Genomic DNA, 24,362 nt, shown 5'->3' on the forward strand with positions numbered 1-24,362 from the left:
ATGACAAACAAAATTCTGGGATGCATCATTAGAGGGATCACCAACAGAGAAAAGGAGGTCCAAGTTCTGCTTATATAGGATTTAGTCAGACCCCATTTGGAATACTGTGTCCAATTATGGAGACCCTACTTTAAAAAAAAGATATTGATAAGTTTGAGCAAGTCCAGAGATGGGCAAAAATGGTGCAAGGTCTGAGGGACAGAATGTATCAGGAGGAACTGAATATGTATAGCCTGCAGAACACAAGGGAAAAGAGTAACATGACTGAATCCTTTAAATATATTAAAGGTGTAAATAAGGTTCAAAAGATAGTATTAATAATAATAAGTTGGAAGGGACCTTGGAGGTCATCTAGTCCAACCCCCTGCTCAGGCAGGAAACCTTATACCATTTCAGGCAAATGGCTGTCCAGTCTCTTCTTAAAAACCTCCAGTGTTGGAGCATTCACCACTTCTGGAGGCAGGTTGTTCCACTGGTTAATTGTTCTAACTGTCAGGAAGTTTCTCCTTAGTTCTAGGTTGCTTCTCTCCTTGACTAGTTTCCATCCATTGCTTCTTGTCCTGCTTTCAGGTGCTTTGGAGAATAGCTTGACTCCCTCTTCTTTGTGGCAGCCCCTGAGATATTGGAACACTGCTATCATGTCACCCTTCACCCTTCTCTTCGTTAAACTACACATACCCAATTCCAGCAAAATAGTAAGCAAAAATCAAGAACATGGAGACATAATGTCAAACTGACAGGAGGGAAGTTCAAAAGTAATATTAGAAAGTATTACTTCACAGAAAGAATAATGGAAGCTTGGAACCAACTTCCAGTTTAAACATGTCCATCCATAAAAAATCAAAAGATAAAATAAATAAAAATTAAAAATATATAAATTTTAAAAAACAAAAAATCTCAAAGTGCAGATTCAAGGACCACTAGTCTTTTTCTGCCATCAGTTTTCTATGTTTCTATGGCACTTTTGAACAGGAATTCCCCCCAAAAATTGCCTGTACCCCTGTGTCCCCAAGGAGATACCATAATCATATCCACAAAACAAATATGTACTTATTTATATAAGATTTTTATAGTATTTACGAAAGTCAGTGTGGCCTAGTGGTGAAGGAGCTGAACTACTAGTAGTAAAACCTGAATTCTACTTACCTTAACCAGAGAAGCCAGCTGGCTAATTTTAGCCAAGTCACATCCTTTTGGTGCCAACCACTTACAGAGTAAGTCCAGCCTGAAGGAATATAACATTTCTACTATTTATTCTAAAAAAAAAACCCCCCACCCTAATAGGTTTCAGAACTTCAGCATAGAATATGGGAAGCAAATTCAGACAAATACACCAATATTGCAAATAAATTTGCAACTGATTGTTTCGTCATCTCAAACTCAGCAAAGCTAATCTCAGAATGCATGCTTTCAACTTACTACAAACATCATACTATAACGAGCTATTTGACCAATTAAGACAGCCTTTAATTTTGTTAGAAATGAAACAACCATACGAAAAAGTATCAACCAATTTGTTAGCATAATATACTTAGGAATCCCAGTAATCTATTTGCTAGTTTACTTATTCATGACATCCTTGATTAACATTTCAAAAAAAAGTACTTGAAATCTTCAATATTGTCTCATTCATTGCCAAGCAAAGAAAAAAAAAACACTTGCTACTCTAAAAATTAATATTTCATTCTTTGAAAAGGCCCATATTCGCTTGTATTTACCTTGAAAAATAATTGGAGGTGGGAAGTAACAAAAGCAGTGTGGTGCACATACAAAAGATGTCATGAAGGCACAACCCTGCTGTTCCCATTTTGATGAGTCTTTGATCATGCCAATGCCTCTGCACCTTTCACTACTGGCATATTCATGCACAAGACTGAATTCACATTTATTCCTACACAGAATGTATGTCTTGTATACAGTTTTTAGTTCATAAAATGTTTTAAGATCTCCCATTCATGCTGAAATTCTTTCAAGGTGACTGCATACAAGGAGCCAAGGCGAAACCTTTTGTTTCCTCAAACCTTCAGTGCTAGGTTTAAGTTTATGCATTGTTGTATAAGTTGGTATAGATCACGGGTCGGCAACCCGCGGCTCCGGAGCCGCATGCGGCTCTTTGAGCCGCCTCCTGCGGCTCCCAGTCGCCTGGTGCGCGCACACCTCTCCGAACGGTTGGAGGTGCGCGCGCAGCTTTCCAAACCTTCAAGGCGGCGCTCTGCCCAGAGAAGCGGGAACTGCCCAGAGAAGCCACGATTTCCCCTCCAGAGGAAGAAGGCTCCGGATGCGGTTGGCCCCGCGGGGAAGGGGGAGCGGCGGCGGGGGCGACGGAAAAGCCGCAGAAATGGCAGGAGAGATGCTGACTTGCGGCGGCCTCGGAGGAGGCAGAGGGGGGGAGGGAGGGTAGGGTGACCGGGGGAGGGGGGGTGAGCCAGAAGGAAAAGGGAAACTCATCCCGCAGAGCGGTTGCGAAAAGAGGGAGGAGATAAGCCAGCCCGGTACCTGGATCCGCTTCCTGTGTCTCCTCCGCTCCGCCATGATGTCCCCGTTTGGTCTCCTGGTGACGTGGGGCTGAGCCAGAAAAGGGACGGGGAGACCGAGGGAGGGATGGAGGGAGGGAAGGAGGAAGGAAGAGAGAGAGAGAGAGATGGAGCTAGCGCCAGCCAGCCAGCGGGCTCTCGAGGGGCAGCAACCTCGTGAGAGGCCGCGCGCAAGCCATTAGGTAACGCGCGCGAGCCCTTGGGGAGGCGGGGCGGGAGCGCGGTCCGGCCGCCGGGCTTCCTTTCCCACTTGTCCGCATCGCTCCAAGGAACTGCGTTGTTTGGGAATGGCGACGCTGGTCGTTTGCTGCAGTGCTCCCGCTTGGAAGGGAAGATTTGTGAGGGGAAGATGTTGATGACAAGCTTACATTTCTTTTAAAATGCTGTTTCCCGAGGCGCTCGGCTAAGGAGGAACTTTTTTTGTGAGCGTGGCTGGGACGGAGGACTTGTCCTGCGCGTCCACAGGCAACGAGGGCAAAACCCCTTGCGACCTGGTTGTGAGAAATGGGGAAAATGAACACACACACACACACACACACACTCGGCCTCCCCGTCGCCTGGATTCTCACTTCCCCTTCAGGCGTGCTCTGAGACTCAGGCGCGCGGCGCTTTTCGTTTGCGGAGCCGGGGGAAAAAAGTTGCCTTTCCCCAAAGTGCCGCGACTCCCTTGAAGCGACTCGTAGCGGGCCCCGTTTTTTCCCCCCCTCCGTGCAACTTCTGGCTATCCCCCATTTGCCAGGTCTGCAACTAGAGGCGAGTGCCTCGCCTTCAGCCGAAGGGCAAAAGCCCGATCTCGTCCCGCTCCCCTGTTCCCTCAGAACGCTGCTTGATGGGCTCTCCACGCGGGTTGAATGGTCGTCTCAGTCCGTTCCCACCCCCCGCCCACCCCCGCCATCGATTCTGTAAGCACACGACACACACACCCCGGGGCAATTGAAGAAAATAGGATGATGAAGGACTGCAAACTAACACGTTACACGTCTCCATCGATTAACCATTATTTCCCTGAATGACAAGCCGGTGGTCAAGTAAGTGAGGGTGACGATTTATTTACACGTGAGACAGGGAGAGACGATTTCTTTATTCCGCCGGCGAGCTCAGCGCCCGGCAAGCTTTGGCGAGTCAAGAGCGCAGCTCTGGGAAGCGCGCTGGCCTTTTCTGCCTGGGTTTTATGAGGGACGAAGTGAGTTGGGCTGGAAAGCTGCGAAACGACCACGCTTCTCCGTTCCGCCTGGCCCTGGGAGGATAAGGACGAATTAGCAGCAGCGCCCGTTAGCAGCAGCGCCAGGAGCGTCCGCCGGGGCAAACGAGGGGAAGGGCGGCTCCCCCAGCCTCGCAGATCCTCGGGAGCGGCAAGGATCGGGTTTCTGCTCGGAGGGAGGGGGGAGCGCAGCTCGCACGGTCCGGCTTCGTCCTCTGGCCTGGCCCAAACGCCGCCTCTCTCGCCCCCTGCGCCGGGGCCAGGGGCCAGGCTGGGCACGCGAGGCGTTGTTCCCCTCCCGCAGGGCAGCCGCGGAGCAGACAAAGAAGGGAGGGACGTGCTCCCTCCTTCTGCCCCCCTCCGGAAAAGCGGGCGGGGGGCGGGCTTCCTGGCCGGGCTTCCTTGGGATGTTGGCGCCTGAACAAAGGGCGGGAGCCGCCCAACGTGGGCTGCAGCAACTCGCTTCTCTGCCCCCCCTTCAGGCAAGCGGGGCTTCGTCCCCCGCCTCTCCGGACCTGCCCGCGGTGCTCCGACCCTCCCACTTTTAAAAGCCGCTGTTCTTAGGAGAAAAGCCCCCGTCGCCCCCTCCCCCCTGCGCGCGCCGGCCTGGCCCCATTTGACGAACGCGGCAGGTCTCCAAACGGGACGGCGCGCACCTCTACAAAGGGAGACCCGTTGCCGCGCAGGTGCCTCCCATTTTGCGCATGCGCAAAATGTTTTTTGCGCATGCGCGTGAGTGGACGCACGCGCGCGCACTTTTTGCGGCTCCCACTTTTTTGTTTGTGCGACGGAACCGGTTCTGAGTGGCTCCTTTCCTTTTTTCGGTTGCCGACCCCTGGTATAGATTGAAAGTTATACTTTTGAATTTTGGAATTTCAGAGAACCAGGATTCTCTTTCTTGGTGCAAAAGTCCAGTACAAACAAAAAAGACAAGCTGAAAAATCTGTTGATCTTGCTGTAGATGAACAAACTGTTCATTGTATTTTCCAACTAGGTATGGTATACCAGCTGAACAGTGGCGTAGCGTGGGGGGTGCAGGGGGGGCGGGCCGCACCGGGCGCAACATCTGGGGGGGGCGCGCTCGCACTGAGCTGCTCAGGGAGCCCCAAGGGCTGCACAGAGTCGGCTTGGCTCCGCTCTCGAGCTGCTCTTTCTTGCAAAGCGAAACGAGTCCGGCAGGTGAGATGGGCGGCCACATAAACTGAATAAAATAAATAGAAGCGCCCAACTCTCCGCCCAGGCTCAGGCCAACCGCAAGCGCCCCGCAGGCGCCCTGGCAGGCTTGGCCGAGCGAAGACGGACCCGCCGGCCGGCTGGCCTAGCTTCGTGCGCATGCGTGGCTTTATTTAGCGGGGCTCACGTGCGAGCTTGAATGCAGCGGCTCTTGCAGGTCGGAGCCCCGCCCAGCCGCCCTTGAGAGGGACCCGGAAGCATCCCGCATGCGCGCGACTCTTCTTGGAAAGTCTACGCCGCTGCGGGGTGCGTCTTTTCGGTGGTGCCGTGACGTCACCGGGTTAGGGGGCGCAAATTGCCCCGGGTGCTGACAACCCACGCTACGCCACTGCAGCTGAATATTCTCTAAGGTAATAATCTTTCATCCCTTACTACTGTCAAGAACCATAAAGTTGCTTTTGAAGATTATTTAGAAATCATTGCCTGTCCAGTTAATCTCACCAATACTGACCAAACAGCAATTTCATATCTGTTCTTATGGGGCAAACCTGGCTTTCATACTTATTTGGGAAAGCACTAAATATTAATAACCTGAAGAAAAATCTGTTTTATATCATGATTTCCCAGCCACTGTAGATGGGAACCATTGTTCTGCAGATCTAAAATAGGCTTAGTGTAATCTCAAGTCTCAAAGAAAATCAAACCAAATTTCCTCCCCAAGAAACTCAGGAAAACACTAAGTATTCCTGACCTTTTCATATAAGGACATGGCCACTTTCTTCATCTAAACAAGATTTTACTTCTGGATCTCATTCATTCACCATGTTGATGCCTTCTTCTGCAAAGCGGCTCCAATTCTTCTATCACGCCTTTATGCAAATCATCTCTACCTACCTTCATACCACCTTCAACAATTTAAAATTCATACCAACATACCCTTTTGTTTATAATTACATTTACACCTCTCTCTCTCTCTCTCTCTCTCTCTCTCTCTCTCTCTCTCTCTCTCTCTCTCTCTCTCTCTCTCTCTCCGCCAGTATAATAAACGCACGTTAAAATAAACATATCCATATAATAAAAAAATAAAATGCTTCACACATAATGAAAGTCAACTGAGAGCTCCACTCTTTTTCTTCACCAACAAATTTCTTTCCTAACTTCTCTGAGCAGCGGTCGCTTCTTCAAAGGAAAAGAGGGTCCCTAAACTGAAACTCGGAAGTCCCACGTCCAAGTCTCCGAGGGCTCCCTCTTCTTTTCTTGTCTCTGCGTTTCCAGCCTCCTGCTTCTGAAAGTACTTCCGGTTCGTGAGGGCCCTGGCTGCCCGGGTCTGGTTGTCGGGGCGGTCGCTTAGAAGCGAGGTAGGGTAGCCGCCGGTTCTGGTCCTTTCTTTGGTTGCGCGGGTGCCCGATGGAGCTGCCTCCGGTAATCAGCCATTCCTGAAGGGCAAGAACCGCCCACCCCACCCCACCCCGCATTCAGGAAAGGGCAGGAAGGGTAACCTTTGCGGGCAGGGAGCGCTCTGCATCCTGCATGCTCCCGATCTGCAGGTGGATTTGCTTCCTCCGCGCAGATCCCGAGGGGCGTCTGAAGCTGCCAGGTAGTCTTCGGAAATTAGGCTCGCTGCAGTTCTGGTGTCTGGCTGAGTTAACGTGCCCTGACTCGGCTGATGGGGATCTGTCTTGTAAACTTCTACGCCGCGGGGTGCCCTTTCCGCTTGCCGAGAAAAGGGACAAATCTAGCGCGGGTTAGGCTTAAGGGCTACCGGCTCTTAACGCTGTTATTCCGTGCATAAGCAGACTGATACGGGAAGCATCTTTCTATAAAACCACCCCGTTGATAATTTGTTGAAGTTGGCAGTAGGATTAAACAGAGAGAAGTATGAAAATAGATAAAAGCAGATGCTTTTTTCTCTCTCGTAAATTGTTGAGCCTTCGTTTGCTTGAATCAGATTCCAGTAGTTATTTAGGCAAGGGGTGGGCTGGTCTGTCTGTGAAATATATTATTCTTTGTTAAAGAATTATTAAATTGAGAGTAATTTTTCCATATGGTGCTGGTTTTATAGGTACCGTTATATATAAAGCTCTCTTCTAGAGATTTGAATGCATTGCATGCTTTGCTGATCTGTTGATCAGTGTGGTTGTGCTGTTTTCTCTTAACACTTTTCCCCCTTCAATTTCTAAATACCTATTATGCATACTTTCCTAGGAGTCTATTTTATTAAAGTTACTAGAAAAGTATTGTGTAAAAAAGAATATAGAAGTTTGTAAGGTATTGAAAAAATAATGTCCTAGGTTTGTTACAGTGCCATCAGATATATACGGCATGTATTGAGAAGCGAGTCCCATTAAGTGTGTTGAGGATGACACTCAAGTTTAAATATTTAGGTTGTTTTTCCTATTATATCTAAAAAAGTTTAGATATCTGGAATTGTCTGATCTTTTTTTTTCTATATTTATTTTGCTTTTTCACAGGATTGTTTTAAATATATGTTACAAACATGGCCGTGTCTCTCATTATAAAATGGGGTGGGCAAGAATTTTTAATAACCACCTTATCAGAAGAGGACACAGTGTTGGATCTCAAGCAATCACTCAAAGGACTTACAGGAGTGCTACCAGAACGCCAAAAGCTTCTGGGACTTAAAGTAAAAGGTAATCTTCTCTTTGTCTCTTTCTTAAGTGAAGTAGTTGTGATAGTGCTGGTTGTTTAAATGACTAAATGTGAAAGCACTTCTTAAAAAATACAACATAGACCCTAGTGTCTAAGGTTTATCCCTAGCACCCTGTACAAGAAGCAGACTGATATCAGGCTTGTGCAGTCAACAATTGTCCATCCTCTTTAACAGAACATTCTAGTGATGTATTAATGCATAGATGTTGAATATTCAACTAATTTTATGTATGTGCTCTGTTTGTATGTCATGTGATGTACAGGTAGTCCTCGACTAACGACCACAATTGAGCCCAAAATTTATGTTGCTAAGTGAGAAATTTGTTAAGTGAGTTTTGTCCCATTTTATGACTTTTCTTGCCACATTTGTTAAGTGAATCACTGAAGTTAAGTTAGTAACATGGTTGATAAGTGAATCTGGCTTTCCCATTGACTTTGTCAGAAGGTCACAAAAGGTTATCACATGAACTTGGGACAATGCAAATGTCATAAATATGAACCAGTTGTCAAGCATCCTAATGTGAATCACACAACCATGGGAATGCTGCAATGGTCATAAGTGAAAAATGCTAAGCCAGTGTTGGGGCATGAGTATTCATCTTAGCTACTTTGCCTCCACTCCATGGTCATGCTTGTGAGTTGGGGAGTCATTCCAGTTAATGAATAAATTGCTTTCAGCATTCAAAGAAACCAAAATGTGTAAAACAACCACCATTGCAGTTTAGCTGTAATGGTCAGGATTGGAGTTCAAAACCACAAACACACAATTAGTTACCTGCATTAGTAGAAAAAACTGAAAAATATATTGTATTTTATTGTACAGTTCTTAATTTTCTACAATGTTTGTATTAGTTGTGACTGCAATACTTTTAATATCATTACACAAAGGACTAAAGTATAAGCTAACAGGGATTTCAGCTACCTAGGAAAAACAAGTGGAAACTGCTCAGGGTGTAAGCCCTAGCAGTTCTTTAGACATGTTGTTCTTATTTGAAAAGAAAAAGAAATGTTTCTTGTCTGAATGAAATAAAATAAATACCAAGCTGAAGCAGCTAAGAGAATTCTTACTGATTTATTGAAGCCTTTCCAGCATGCATAGCAGAAAAGTAAATAGATAGATAGATAGATAGATAGATAGATAGATAGATAGATATAGATAAGCTACTAATCTTTCCTCAGGGCAACTCTGGGCATCTTTCAGTCATAGAAAAAGTTATATAGTGAGAATTTGGTCAACACTGATTTGTTTTATATGGTTAAAGGGATATCTCAGGGGCTCCACAAAGAAGAGGGAGTCAAGCTATTCTCCAAAGCGCCCAAAGGCAGGACAAGAAGCAGTGGATGGAAACTAATCAAGGAGAGAAGCAACCTAGAACTAAGGAGAAACTTCCTGACAGTTAGAACAATTAACCAGTAGAACAACCTGCCTCCAGAAGCTGTGAATGCTCCAACACTGGAAGTTTTTAAGAAGAGACTGGACAGCCATTTGCCTGAAATGGTATAGGGTTTCCTGCCTGAGCAGGGGGTTGGACTAGATGACCTCCAAGGTCCCTTCCAACATCATCATCATCATTATTATTATTATTATTATTATTATTATTATTATTATTATTATTATTATTATTATTATTATTAACAACCTTCATTGAGTTTAATGTTTCAGTGATTCAAAAATGTCATGCAGAATAAACGAGGAAATTGCACAATGTTACTTAGGAAGTCTAATCTGTTTATATTGCAGGCAAGCCAGCAGAAAATGATGTGAAGCTTGGATCATTGAAATTGAAACCAAATACGAAAATCATGATGATGGGGACTCGTGAGGAAAGTTTGGTAAAATATCTTATTGCTCTATTAAAACACAGAAACCAATTTCTAATGGCTATAAAACTCACTAAAATGTAATCATTGAAAATCATGTTAAAATGATGTAAGGAGCCTGCTTTTGTGAAAACTTTCCGGGTGGCCCTTTGTGCAAGTATTGGACCAAATGTATTATTTCAAATGCAGGATTCATATGTATCATGTGAACTTATGGAATACAGTTCCATTTGCTTTCCATTTTATTTCCATGTTCTATTGTTGTTGGCAGTAGCCTTTAATTAAATGGCAGCTGCCGATGTCCTGTGAGCATAGTGTCTATCAATTCATTCAACCATATTTAAAAGGTAAAGGTTCCCCCGCACATGCATGCTAGTCGTTTCCAACTCTAAGGGCCGGTGCTCATCTCTGTTTCAAAGCCAAAGAGCCAGTGGTTGTCCGAGGACGTCTCCGTGGTCATGTGGCCGGCATGACTAGATGCCAAAGGCACACGGAACGCTGTTACCTTCCCACCATAGTGGTCCCTATTTTTCTACTTGCATTTTTACGTGCTTTCGAACTGCTAGGTTGGCAGAAGCTGGGACGAGTAACAGGCGCTCACTCCGCTACGCGGCACTCAGGATTTGACCCGCCAAACTGCCGACCATCTGATTGACAAGCTCAGCATCCTAACCCACTGAGCCACCGCCTCCCTTTTCCAACCATATTTACTCTCTGTTAATTTCTATAGTATGAATAGCTATCTAGCAGTTATTGTTCTGGGCTTTGGCTAATCCACCAAGTTAGGCAAACATGTGACTATCTCTGTGCTAATTTGTTTAAAAAATTACCTTCATTATAGGAAGATGTCCTTGGGCCACCTCCTGATAATGAAGATGTAGTGAATGATTTTGATATTGAAGAGGAAGTTGTTGAAGTAGAAAATCGGTGAGTCACTGTGTAGAGTAATAAGTGAATGACTAGCTAAAGAAACTACAACTACATGATGCTTATATTGTTTGTGTTTAGGGAGGAGAATCTGCTGAAAATCTCCCGCAGAGTTAAGGACTACAAAATAGAAATACTGAATCCTCCAAGAGAAGGGAAGAAATTGTTGGTTCTCGATGTTGATTACACATTGTTTGGTAAGTCATTAACCTTAGGTTGAAACTGTTCCTCGCTGTTTAATATTGTATATCCTGACTCTCTATTACTTTTATTATATTCTTTATAGCTCTTAAGGCATGCTTTACAACAATAATTATATCTCAAATAATAATAGTTTGAATAGTAGCAGGCAGATCATGATGACAGTGTAAAACCATAAGACAGTAAGCAACATGAGACAAAACATTTTCAGCATCTTTTGAAAAACCACCAGTGAGGGGAATATAAACATATTTAAGTGAAACTAGTTCAATAAGTCAAGTTGATTATGAAAATATTTCATTTTCTGTTACCTGCTAATCCAAAGACTCTTAATCCCCAGCTGTAAAATATGTTCTCTAAGGCTAATTGTATGGTATACATATAGTCAGTTCTTTGGTAAATTTATGGGTCAAGGCTTTAAAGATAAAATGTTGAACATGAAAACAAGCAGGCAGTCAATCAGTTGCAGTCATGTTTTTCAATGTATGCTTACTCTTTATAACTTACGGGGAAAACACTGATAACAGTAATTTAACATAAAACATAGCACGGTAAGCATTATAATTCTCTATGAGATAGCTTTGATTAAGTTATATTTAAATTCAGATGTAAACAAAAATGTGAAATCAGTAGGTCGGTTGGAACAATGTATACAGATTGTGGTTTCAGGTAAAGTTTAATTCCCTGTTTTAGATGTAACAAATAGAACTTAAGCTAAGAAGAATCTGTGCTGATGGTAGTATATGTAAAAAAAAAAAGCAAGCTGAAAAACAACTCATCACTTAGGCCTAATGTTGATCCCCAGGTTATTGAAATCTGATTTAGCAATTTGGTAGTGTCATGTCTTCAAGGTGGCGATTGTATTTGTTGAATTGTATATTGTGGAATCATCTTATTTTTTAATTAAATTTTTTACAAAGAACATTAAACAGAGAAAGAAAAAATGTAGGAAGAATGAAAACAAAATAGAAAGAAAAATCTTCCAGGTTCCTTTGCAGCAAATATAAGTAAAACTATCAAATAATCTCTTACTGTACACAAAAAGCTCATTCTTTTCCATTCTCCAATTTTTTTCTACTCAGGAAAACCACAAGTTCATTTTTTCCCATTTTATGCAGCAAATCTCTAAGGGATTCCACTCAGTCCTAAATATGTTTTCTCTCTAAGCTGTGAAGTTAATTTAGCCATCTCTGTAAGGGTTATTTTTTAGATTTTTTGTTCTGCCTTTATTATTTTTATAAATGACACAAAGTTGGTGAAGATACCTAATATTCCTTCCTTCCTTCCTTCTATTATCCCTACTACTACAACCCTGAGAGGCGAGTTAGGCCGAGTGTGTGTGACTGGTGCAAAATCACCCAGCTGGCTTTCAGCCTTGGTTAGGGCTAGAATTCGCACTCTAACCCTGGTCTGCATTGTAGTCTGATGCATTAATTGCCAGACCAGTTCCAATATTTTCATCAACCGTTCCTCCATTGTAGGTATTGAACTTTTCCACTTTTAAGCTTATAGTAGTCTCACTGCAGTTATCATATATAAAAACAAATCATTATTAGGCTTGTATAGAGCAATTTAGTTTCACTCTAAATTGAAGTTAAAGTGAGGAGGTGGTGTTTTGCCTTAAACTACTTTAGGCTAGTACTGCAGGAGAAGACTCTGCTTATTCTAAGGCTATTAAGGGAGATTGACAATAAGCTGCTTGGTGATAGTCTTGTAGCCCATTTCATCCTTGTGTAGGTCTACAATCTTGTCCCTGACATCCTTGGACAGCTCTTTGGTCTTGGCCATGCTGGAGAGTTTGGGATCTGATTGGTTGACTGCTTCTGTGGACAGGTGTCTTTTATACGTATAACAAGCTGAGATTTTTAAGAGAGTCCTCCTAATCTCAGCTCGTTACCTGTATAAAAGACACCTGGGAGCCAGAAATCTTGCTGATTGATAGGGGATCTAATACTTATTTCACTCATTAAAATGCAAATCAATTTATAACTTTTTTAAAATGCGTTTTTCTGGATTTTTTTTTGGGTTGTTATTCTGTTTCTCACTGTTAAACTAAAATAAACCTACCATTAAAATTATAGACTGATGATTTCTTTGTCAGTGGCTAAACATACAATTCGTTTTCCCTCACTGTACCTATCAGCTGGTATGGAGATGAGAGAGTGGATTTTTTCCTGATTTCCCTTCTCTGGAAAGCTCTGATTTGTAGTATTTTAGGCTTTTTAAAAACAAAAAAAAACCACAGGTCAACAGCACTGGACTGTTTGCAACTAGTTGAGGTCCATGGGGATGATGTTCAAAGGAAATTTGAACTGAATCAAATGAATCAGATGACTTTCTTCTTAGATCACAGGTCATGCGCAGAAACAGGAATTGAGCTGATGAGGCCCTACCTTCATGAGTTTCTGACATCTGCTTATGAAGATTATGATATTGTAATTTGGTGTAAGTCATTTACTTTACAAACAAATGATCTGATTACTTGCCATTTTTATTTGCAATGCATGAATCTGATGATAGATATTGAAGCATATATTTTGGTGTTCAGTCTTTCTGTTACATTTAATCCTCTTTAACTTTGGACTGTTGTGCAAACTATGTTGATGAAAAATACAGCTTTTCTTGGGCAAAAATAGATTAGAAATCGTTTTGAAAAGTAACTATTGCACTTTGCCCAACAATTTGGGAATGATACATTAAGTGGCATGTTCCCTGTGCCTTATCATTTCTTATTGCAAGCTGATTTGACAGCTTTTCCTGATCTCCAAGGAGCACAATTGCCCAGATCAAAGAGGAAGAAAAAAGTGGCAATATGACTCCAATTTTTTTCTAAAGTTGTGCAGTTTTTAAATGGTTCTATGAATCTATATCATGAGGTATCAAACACTCTTAGCACTAGTTATTGAGTCATTTGTCTATTATTCTTTCGATGTTCATATTTTATAAAATGATATCTTAATGCTTCCTCCTGCTCTTATAGGTTCCCGTTAAAGTGAATGCAGGATAGAATAAGTCTATACTTCACATATACCCTTGAATTGTTTCTGCCTTTATTTATTCATATATGGTAGCATTATGTGGTTTATATCTCTAACTACAATCACATGTCTTCCAGCTAGGAGTTCTGATACTTCTTCCAATACATCTGAGTAGTACCAGGTTGGGGAAAGCTTTCTTCGAAGTATCCAGAATCATTAAATAAGTAGAACGTATAGCTCCTTAGGGACGCGGTGGCTCAGTGGGTTAGGACGCTGAGCTTGTCGATCAGAAGGTCAGCAGTTTGGCGGGTCGAATCCCGAGTGCCGTGTAACAGAGTGAGCGCCTGTTACTCATTCCAGCTTTTGCCAACCTAGCAGTTCGAAAGCACGTAAAAATGCAAGTAGAAAAATAGGGACCACTACGGTGGGAAGGTAACAGTGTTCCGTGCACCTTTGGCATCTAGTCATGCCGGCCACATGACCATGGAGATGTCCTCGGACAATCGCTGGCTCTTTGGCTTTGAAACGGAGATGAGCACCGGCCCCTAGCGTTGGAAACGACTAGCACGCATGTGCGGGGGAACCTTTACCTTTATAGCTCCTTCTTAATAAGGAGCTGATGGGCAGGTCCATTGGACTTGAATAGGTAGGATGATTTCTTAATTATAAATAAGGGAGTGAAAGCTAAACTAAAAATATCAGAATGATTACCCTTATCTTAAAAACAGAACAACTTTTCATTTTATAATCTCTTTTTCTACTTCAGCTGCAACTAATATGAAATGGATTGAAGCTAAAATGAAAGTAAGTTTTCTATGTATCTTTCTGTTTCTAACGATCTGTTTAGATTGTTTAGAATTTGTGTGGTTGTTTTAAAATGATCTATTCACAAAATTATAAATCCACTTTAAATTAGAATAAAGGATTCCACTGGCTTGGATCGTTGTGTTTTCACGAATGAAGTGTTTTAATTCTGCCCACAGGAAGCTCCTGCAAATAAATGGACAAGGAGTTCCTTTTCCACCAATTCTCCTTTTATGCCTTAGAAATATCCTTGTGGTTGGAACTGTTTGGAAGATGGTCCTGTGAGCTGTAGAGGAGCAAATAAATTGACTAAAACCAACCCTCTTTTTAACCCCAGCAGCCACAGTTCAATCAGATTATTTTCCTGAATAAAAAGGAACTTCTTCTTTCTGAAGAGTTAAATCTGAATCCAGGTCATTGGGGAACTTTTCTTAGGAGAGTTCATGGGATGTGATGTCTCATTTGTTCCCTTGTAGACATTAGCAGCAGATGTACTCTCCTATCTTGGCCTATGGTCAAGTGCCAAAATAGCAGCAGAGTCTTGAGTTAAATCTGTAGGAATCTAATAACTGCCCACCACCAGATCCTGAAATCATCCCATATTTTTTCCTCTGGACCAGATATTTTCTAGTAGATCCCTCAAGTCTAACCTGTAGACATAGTCCCCAGAGGCACATTCCCATATATACATCTGAAGAATGGAAAAAAATAAGAACAAGACAGCTTAGCTGTCTTCTCACTCATTATGTTAGATCATGTATTTGGCAGGACTTCATGTAATCCACCACATAATTTTTTCAAGAGTTCCTAAGCATAGGAAAGCTATGCTAAATCACCCCCCAGTTTGTCTCTTACCCAGCTCCTCACAGACTATATGTAAAAAAGCATAATCCTATTTCTATTCCTGCAGCCTGTTTGGAACTACAGGAATAATGCAGCTGTGTGTGCAGACCACAGCGTATGGCTCTGGGTTGGTGGATTGGAAGTTTAATTTAATTAATTTAATATTTGCATTTGTATACCGCCCTTTCCCTGAGGACTCAGGGCGGTTTACAGGGAATTAAAAATCAAAACATACAAAAGTTAAAACCAATTTAAAAAGCATTAAATTCACCCTGTACATTAAAACCCCAGTTCTGCAGATAGGATGTCTGGCCAGCTTTACATACTACCAACAGAAATGGGAGATTTGAAATATCTTAGTCACTTTCGCAAATTGTACCGGGATAGCCGCGTATAGCCATGATGGAAAATGTGTCCTATTTTTAATCTTAACTATTTCAGTTTGTGAATGTATAATCAGGAACATTAGAAGGCACTTTACTTAAGTTAGATCAGTCCACTACTGTAGTATCTCTTTGTGAAAGAGATGGGCAATTCTTAAATATGACAATTAGTTTAGGTGATAATAGTAGTCACAGAAGAATCAAAAGCTACCATTAAGCAGTTTATCTTACTTTAAATCCATTATTTAAAACCATTGTGTAATACTCGGTTAGTAAACTTGTTCATAGGATTTGTGCTTTTGCATGACATTGTTGAGCATTCTTAGCTTTTGAGTGGACGGGCCACAGTTTAGTCTTCTATGTATGCATGCATGGCACTTTTATATATATATACAGTGTATAACCAGGCCCAAAGGACTGCTAGGTGTTTTTTGGCTTCCCATTCCTGAAGCTAAGCACATTTTCCAGCATTTCCCATCAAAACCCAGGCCGCGATTTGAAACAATAGTAGTCATTCCAACCAGATACAAAAATAAAGCTGCCGTGTTTGTATAGGGAGAGTTGCATTGTCTCTTCGAAATAGTTTGTCACACAAAAAAGATGCCAAGTGCTCAAACACGTTGATTTTAAAAAAGAAATTAGCTAATTGGCCTGTTAAAAGCGCCTGCTTCTTTGAACATTAAAATGCCTTTTTGTAGAGTAATCTTTTTACATTTCTGAACATTTTAAAATGTGTCTGCAGCATTAAATAACCTGATAAATAAAAATAAAATGAGGAATGCCTTCTATTGACTGTGATAAATTAGTAAAGCAGCCAATGCTGTTGCTTTCGTTGCCTGCAGTGCCACAATTTGTAGGTACGACTCCACCCAGTGTTACCTTGAGGTAAGATGGGCAGTCTATAAACTTTATAAACAAACAAACAAGGCCTGCATTCCAACCCTCACCCTTCAGAGTCTCCTTGGAGACAGGAGTAGGCATTTATTTTGACAAGTTTTAGGTAGTGTTTTTTATCTCTTTTATTTGGGCAAGTTGTTTCTGCTTTGTAAATTACAGCAGAGAGGTAGCTAGTGCACGAAATTTCATTGTTCTTTTTGCATTGCAGGAGCTGGGAGTAAGCACTAATGCAAACTACAAGATAACCTTCATGTTGGATAGTGCCGCCATGATAACTGTGCACACTCCAAGGCGAGGCTTAATTGATGTATGAGCAATTACTTTTCTATAAAGGGGATGTTTTCTCAATTTTTAGAAGTCTATTTATTTGTGTAGTCTATTTATTTATTTTGTAAAATGTGGATTAAGGACCCAGTGACTCCCAATGAAACCTTTTCCATCAGCAGTATGTCTGAAGATGATTCTTCACCCTGGCTGAAGAATTCTGGGAGTTGAAGTCCACAAGTCGTAAAAGGACCACGTTTGAAGACCCCTGGGTTAGAGTATATAGTTTAGTTACTAGTGGAACTCCACAGTAAAATAATCTAAGGAATGATTGTTTTAGATAATTGAAGTATTCAGTACAAATGTACACTATAAGAACTGCAATTTGTTTTGTGTGTTTGAGACATCTGAAAGCAGGATATTTCTTACAGAAAGGGAGGGAGATGCTCAAACAGCTTAGAAAAGTGAGACAAGCTGCAGTTAATTCTCAAATTTCCCAGATTAATGCTGTGATGAATTACTGAATTGGAGACCTTATCGCATATTTCATTTTAAGGATTGCTTTGGAATAAATTCTGTTAAATTCAGTGATACGCATTCCAAGTTAGTGAGTAGGCTTAGATTGCAGGCTTAGATTTCTAAAATTGTTTAACTCAGCAATTTTACTTGATTTTCTTCTAACTTTGCTTCTACAGGTGAAACCTCTAGGAGTTATATGGGGCAAATTTTCAGAGTTTTACAGCAAGAAAAATACTATTATGTTTGATGACATTGGTCGAAATTTTCTGATGAACCCACAGAATGGCCTGAAGGTAAAAAATTTTTAACTTAGAAAAAAATGTCAGCTGGCTTAAAAAAAGGTAAACTTGGGTAGATTTACATGTGAACAGTTTTGATGCTTTCATTGGAGCCAGTCTTTGAGCCTGTCAGCATAGTGGCTACTTGGAGAGCTGCTTCCATTTTTTTCATGCCACTATCTATACAAATCCCTCTGTTATGTTGTTAACACAACAGCATGGGGACATTGGTTCTGTTCCGAGCCTTAGCAGCTAAGTATATCCAGTCTAATATTGGAAAGAAAAGCTTGAGTGAACTAGGATTTCTGCAATCCTAATCTAGCACCTCACCCACTGACATCACATTGTCTTTCTACTTAACGATAATTTTTTCCAGCTCTTTTAAAACTTGTGCAACTACTTCTGAGTAAGTCCATGTTTTTACTTTACTACTAACTTTTGGGTATAGAACGTGGTAAAACCCTTTTGGTGCTAGCACTGATGCAATTTTTTAAAGTGGCCTTTTTTCCCAGCTAAGGAAATTATGGCAGATACCCCTGGAGGGCAGTAGCTAGTTTGGAGGAAGGCTTGGGGGATTTTAACAAAACAGTATGTTAGGTATGTTAAACCTATTTAATACAAATAACAAGAAAAATCAAACTTTGTCCCATGTTTTGCTGCTAATTTTTGGTGACTGGGTTGCCTTTTCCTGATTCAGAGTGGATAAAGCATTTCAAATCATTGTACAAATCAATCCTGAATATTAATTTAGTATATTATGTGCACATTAAAAAAATGGGTAGGTGAAAGGCTTACATAACACTTTTTGTTAGTTGACAGGAAATAAGGAGTTGAAACATGTAAATAAATAGTATAGTATACAGGACTGCAGCTTTAGCTGCTGTACAGTATTCTCTGATTTAAGTAAAATATCTATTATATCAATTGTTTGATATCACTGAATAATTCAGTAGCAGTATTTTGGAACTTTTGCTAATAACTGGTAAAAGTTTCTTCCTGCTGGTGTTAAAGTATTTCTGTCAGAGTTATTTAATTGGGAGAAATGTGTTCTGAGAGGAACAAAAATGTGCTTGCATACCTGTTCTGAAATTATTGGTAAACTTGCAGATCTGTTTCTTCCCATCCTCAAATTTGACAAGATTTTAGGAAGATGTTTTTCTTGGCTGTCATGCAAGCTAGTATTGCCTTCCTAATCTCTCCAGTTTTGGGAAAATATGGTTAAAGAATGCAGATAGCTTTAAAATCTGTTGATCATATGGAGGGAAACTTGACAGAGCGCAACACTGACAGAACAATATCAGTGTTTCCTTCCCGGGGGGAAAAAACAAGCAGTGTTCAGATTTTATTGACAGCAAGACAAATTGTGGGTGACTGCTTATGGGAATGTTTCTGTTGGAAGAATCAAGACCAGATGTTTTACTAGATACAGCAAATTTTAATTAGCATAGAGCATTAATTTGTTGTCACCAAGGCTTAAGCATGACAAATAGTGCTTGGGATAAGTTTTATAACCTTCTTTAGAAGGACATGGAACCTGGTAGATGCCATTGTAACAAAGGTAATAATAGTTGCTATTCCAATTACTTTTTGTTCTTTGTAATTAAACATGCATGGTGTACTTTTTTCCCCCTCCTAAGTCATAGACCAGACATGTCAAACTCACGACGTCACGTGACATCGCACAACGTATCTAAGCTTTTTCTCCATTGCCAGCAATGGGGTGGGTGCGGTTTTAGGATGACGCGTCCGGCCCGCGGGCCGGCAGTTTAACACCCCTGTCATAGACTCTCAGATTCATGGAGAAACCAAAACCTTATATAATCTGGTAGAGCAAGTACTTTGAATATACAATTCTGTACCATATCAAGCTGCCCCTGAGGATTATCCAGAAGCTACAGCTACTCCAGAATGTGGCAGCATAGGCGGGATTCTCACGTTATGCTCATGTTGACCCCACTGCTTTGCAAGCTATACCAGTCAGCTTCCAGGTGAATTCAAGGTACTTCGGTGCTCTTATAACACAGGGCCAGGTTAGCTGAGGGATTTCCAATCTCCAATTGTTGGTGCCTATTCAATACGGTCCAAGTAGAACGGGTGTGCTCTTGATCTCATCAATTAAATGGCATCATCTTGTGTCGTCTCCTCTGTTATGATGCCTGCCTTCTGAAATAACAGAACACCCCTTCTCTGCAAAGGTTTATATGACTCCCATCATAATAACATTTAAATTCAGACAAGTTGACATGAGGTTATTTTCTTCATTATAATGGAAGAGAATATACATAGCTCAGAGTTGAACTGTGGAGTCTTTGGTGCTCTCTGAGCTTCATTCAGAAGGTGGAACTCCCATGCTCACTAGCACCGGTGAAGTCAGCTAATCAAGTAATGAAACATCTGCAACAAATAACCAAGCTCAGAGAGCACCAAAGACTGCACAGTTTCTTCATTCTCTCACGGGCACTTGGATATATTTATGATTGGAAGGAAAATAATGTATTGTAGCTCTGCTATAATGTAATGACTGTACACTGGAGGGCAGTCTCTAGCAACAAGTCAGAGTAACCAATGTTCTCTGTGAGAATGATGCAGAATGGAAAGCTGGTAAAGTTAAAAAAATAAATTTATTTCTGGAATGAGCTTGCAGTAAGTGATTACTGCAGCATTGTTTTTGTATTCCTTTATCTGGCATGCAATTGTATTTTTTGTCCAATACATAGAGACCATTGTTTACACTAGTTTAGCTGGTTTGAATATTATGGGGGTTGTTCAAAGGAGGTAGCTGACGTAAGCTCTCAAATGTAGAATACCAGGCTTCTGTACCCTCACATGCCAAACTTAGTGGCCTTTTTTCAGCAAATACAATTTTTGTTAGGAAGATTCACCCAAAGTCCCATGCACAAGGAAATTATTCTTGCTCTCAAGTTGCTGCCTCATGGCTAATTAAAGTGTGGGTATTAGAAAAAAATGTGCCTGGATCTTTGAGTTGCTGCATGGATATGACTAGTACACAGGAGCATATCCAAGGTCCTTTGCACAGCATGCTTGGGACGTTGATCGTAGTGAGAGAGTAAGAGATCATTATGATCTGAGGTGGGAGGTTGGAGATTGGCTGAACTGTGTCAGTGATCAGCTAAAGCTGATCTAGGAGATCAGGCTGCAAACAGACCATCCACCATGTTAGTATACTCTTTATGTAATTAACTCCCATTTTATTTTTTGGTCAACAGATAAAACCCTTCATGAAGGCACATTTAAACAGAGATAAAGATAAAGAGCTTTTAAAACTTACTCAGTATCTCAAGGAAATAGCAAAATTAGATGACTTTTTGGAGTTGAACCACAAACACTGGGAAAGGTAAAGATTATATAATTTGATATATAAGTGAATTAGGATTGGTCATGAGATGTGTGTTGTCTTAAAATTGTTAGAGTAGCTACATCCTTGGCCATGATGTACAGTGCACTTATGTTTGATTTTTAGAATTCACATTCAAATGTTTAGGGAAATGAAAAAAGGCAGTCGCGTGTTCCGGAACTAAATCCACATCTTTTCTTTCCCTGGTTGAATGGAACAATTTGAAGGGAAGTTGTAGGTATGCTGAGTTGAACTTAGTTTTCAGTCTTTCCTAGAAATAGACATATTTACAACATCTTTTCAGACCTTCCTTCTTCGCACCAAGAGGTTGGGAAAAAATGCATTCACCACACACTACCTTGCAAGCTCTCTACAGATACTCTTTTGAGTGTCTAAATAGGGCCAATATCATAATTGGAGGGTTGAAATAAGCTGCCATTGCCAATCTGCTGATCACCAGGATGTCTTCAGTGACCTTGCTGGAATCTGGTATCTCTTCTGGTCTGGATCAAGGAAATGGAATCTCTCAAAATTATGTTTATGGCTTGGCAATACATGAGATTGAAGTGTAGTTGACGCAAGTGAAAAGCCACACCAAGCTTTTTATTGAAATTGCAAAGGAACATTATCCACAAGTGGTGTGCTATTCTCCTTCCCATTATGGTTGTGAAGGCTACATGGTACCCAATCTGAAATGAATACATACAATATATATATGTTTCCAGAACATCAATCAGCTCATAGCGGTTGTATCAGTTTGAAATGCCCAGTGTCTCTATGTATATCGTGTTCATGGGGAATTATATTTCGTGTTATACATACAAAATGTTTTGATTTCTTTCAGGTACCTCTCAAAGAAACAAGGACAGTAATTTTAATTTTGTGATGCTGAAACCAAACAGAAGATAGAGATCTTTTGATCTTGTATAAGCTAGAATAAAGTAGTGCTGGACACTGACTTCATCCACCTGAGTGACTCTTATACCTGGCCTTTTGGTTTGTTCTGGTCTCTTTCGTGAAGATCAGTGCTGACAAAATAAAGGAAAAGAAAACTCGGAGATAACCTTATCTCTGAGGCTATGTAGAACAATCTCCTTGTTACTGCTATTGTAGTATTGCCAAAAGTTTGAAGATTGTATTGTTTTTCAAGGGGTGGGGGATGGAAAATAATTATTCAGTCTATCTGTACTGTAAATCAAATTCCAAATTCTGATCTTGACCATGGAGCCAGTTTTTTTGTATTCTCAATTTGAGAAACAAGTACATTTCATGTTATGATATTTAAGTTTATGAATTATAAATTGTCTGATTATGTAATGGTTTGTTAAGTGTTCCTTTTATGCAGGAAAGCACGATCAAGAGGGAAATATACCTTCATGCACAGATCTGAATGACAAGATTCTTTATACAAAATGTTTTGAATAAGAGAAAGGATTTAAACCTGAACAGAACCAAGAATAACTTCTTAAAAAATGAGCACTTGATGTTCTGTTCTAAATCAATCTTCTTCAGGATACAAGTGCTGTCACTGACAACATTCAGCAACAATTGTTCTAAAGCATCACATAATTTGTTCTGCTTTGGCCCACACTGTGGAAGTATGATAAACATCGACCGATAGTCCCTCACTGTGCTGTTCTTATGCTCAAAAGCAGGTTGCCTGTTTCAAATTAAGATAACAAAATAGTTCTGAAATGTAGAACAGGCATGCTAATATGAAAAATGATAATAAATGCATTTCTTAAAATTGGCATCCTGTCATTTTTAATTTTGTAACACACACTCAGCTTTAAGGATGTAGGTAATATTTGATTTTAATGGTCATTAGTAGTTCAGTTTTTGCGAGATGTTCTTGCTTGAATCTAAGAAACACTTGGAGATATGAAACCAATATACAACAATCGTTCAGAGACTCAAATGCCAAGATATGTGTTGTGGTGGATTGTCTTGCCACTGAGCTGTTTGGCCAGAAAATCAGAAGTGAAATTTAGCTAACAATTCCATTGAAACATGGATTGTTTCTTGCAATCAGGAGAAGTAAAACCTCTAGGGTAGGGATGCAACCCATGTATATAGTGTTAGGTAAATTAGAATATATTTGATTGATCATGAGGGTGGATTTAATGAAGTAAGGTGATTAGAAGTATGAAAACAATGATACATTGAGAAAACAAAGACAATATTTACAAGGTTGGTTACTTTTATGAGCTTAAACTCATAAATTTTATTTCACATTGACTTTGGTTACCAGAGCCTTTGCTTGCTTCTAGTATCTTCCAGCGTTATCAATGTTCTTTAGCCTTCCAACTGTTATTGGTGTGCGGAACAGGTTTTATGGTTTATCAAGTCCTTGAAAAGATACTTTAGAGAGTGGCTTGGTTTGCTTTTCCTAGGTAACAAATGCCACATTTCCCATGTACATTAAAAACACTATTTTTTACTTTTCTTCAAAATTATGTATTGTAAAACATCCTGTATTTTTGAAAACACTAGTTCTAATTAGTTTTCTGCTTTTCAAATTTTATTCAACTTGTTTGCCATGAATTCTTGCCAATCAGCAAATTGAAAGTGGGGCCATAAGCTATTGTCTTAGATATTTGCCTGAAATGGTATCAGGTTTCCTGCCTGAGCAGGGGGTTGGACTAGATGACCTCCAAGGTCCCTTCCAACTTTATTATTATTATTATTATTATTATTATTATTATTATTATTATTATTATTATTATTATTATTATTATTATTATTATTATTATAATATATGAATGAATCATGCAGCATTGGAGCGACTAAACAATTATCCAGCTGTAAAAACAAGCTGTCCCAACACTTAGTCACTCAAACTGCTGTAATGCAATATTAGATATTTGGCTTCCTAGGATTACAACTTGTAGTATTCTCAGCCAGTGGGTTAGAGTCTAATTCAACTAGAAGGAGCAGATTTTGTGAAGTTTGTAGAGACCTATAAGTGTTATTTTCTCCTCTGAAGCCTGTGTTGGTTTGCCCTCAGTTTTATCTAAAGAATTGAATTAGTGTAGTAATTTCCAATATAGTTTGCCCCCGCTACATTTTCAGTCAAGTTCTATATCCAGATGAAAGCAAGCACATGCATCATTTAATACAGCCAATGAAAAGTACGACTTGGTATTTATCAAACATCAGCAAAGGTTTTTTTTTAAAAAAAACCAGTTAATTGTGAAACCATAATGTAGGAATTCAAAGAATTTACAGTACCTATACCCCCATATCAAAATGCACAGGACTTTCCATAGCTGTGGTAAACAATACTGTGGGTAATTAGCATGCTCAATCCCAAAGAGGCTTAATTTTTTAAGGTATATAACCATAGAAAATAGACACATGATCCTTTCTGTAATCTGAACTATGAATGAAATTAATGGATGGGCTTGATCTATCCAAACAAGCTTTCTCTATTAATACGAAATTGTAGTGTACTTTCTCTGTGTATTTGCAGAATATCCTAGAATGGTAGCAGTTGCGCTGGATATATTGGTTT

At 40.5% G+C, this 24,362-nt stretch overlaps 1 protein-coding gene across 7 annotated transcripts; it reads left to right on the forward strand.

Annotated features, from left to right (window-relative positions):
• Positions 1 to 6,218: 6,218 nt before the first annotated feature.
• UBLCP1 (ubiquitin like domain containing CTD phosphatase 1) lies at positions 6,219 to 22,595 on the forward strand. Of its 7 annotated transcripts, none has more exons than XR_014025550.1 (11): positions 6,219 to 6,266; positions 7,380 to 7,559; positions 9,320 to 9,411; positions 10,241 to 10,326; positions 10,408 to 10,523; positions 12,874 to 12,972; positions 14,272 to 14,309; positions 16,641 to 16,739; positions 17,392 to 17,508; positions 19,362 to 19,492; positions 20,721 to 20,851. XR_014025550.1 is itself a non-coding variant. In XM_081320766.1 (11 exons), the coding sequence occupies exons 2-11, from the start codon at positions 7,406 to 7,408 to the stop codon at positions 21,718 to 21,720; spliced, it is 957 nt and encodes a 318-aa protein (XP_081176892.1). In that variant the 5' UTR covers positions 6,219 to 6,266; positions 7,380 to 7,405; the 3' UTR covers positions 21,721 to 22,595. The 7 variants fall into 7 exon arrangements, 5 of the variants coding, with proteins under 5 accessions (XP_081176892.1, XP_081176894.1, XP_081176895.1 ...); XR_014025551.1 differs by having other exon boundaries at positions 19,362 to 19,481; XM_081320766.1 differs by lacking the exon at positions 19,362 to 19,492 and adding an exon at positions 21,693 to 22,595 and having other exon boundaries at positions 20,721 to 20,848.
• Positions 22,596 to 24,362: the final 1,767 nt, after the last annotated feature.

This window comes from Vipera berus, assembly GCF_964194415.1.
Source record: "Vipera berus genome assembly, chromosome: 2".
In the NCBI taxonomy this organism is placed as follows: domain Eukaryota; kingdom Metazoa; phylum Chordata; class Lepidosauria; order Squamata; family Viperidae; genus Vipera; species Vipera berus.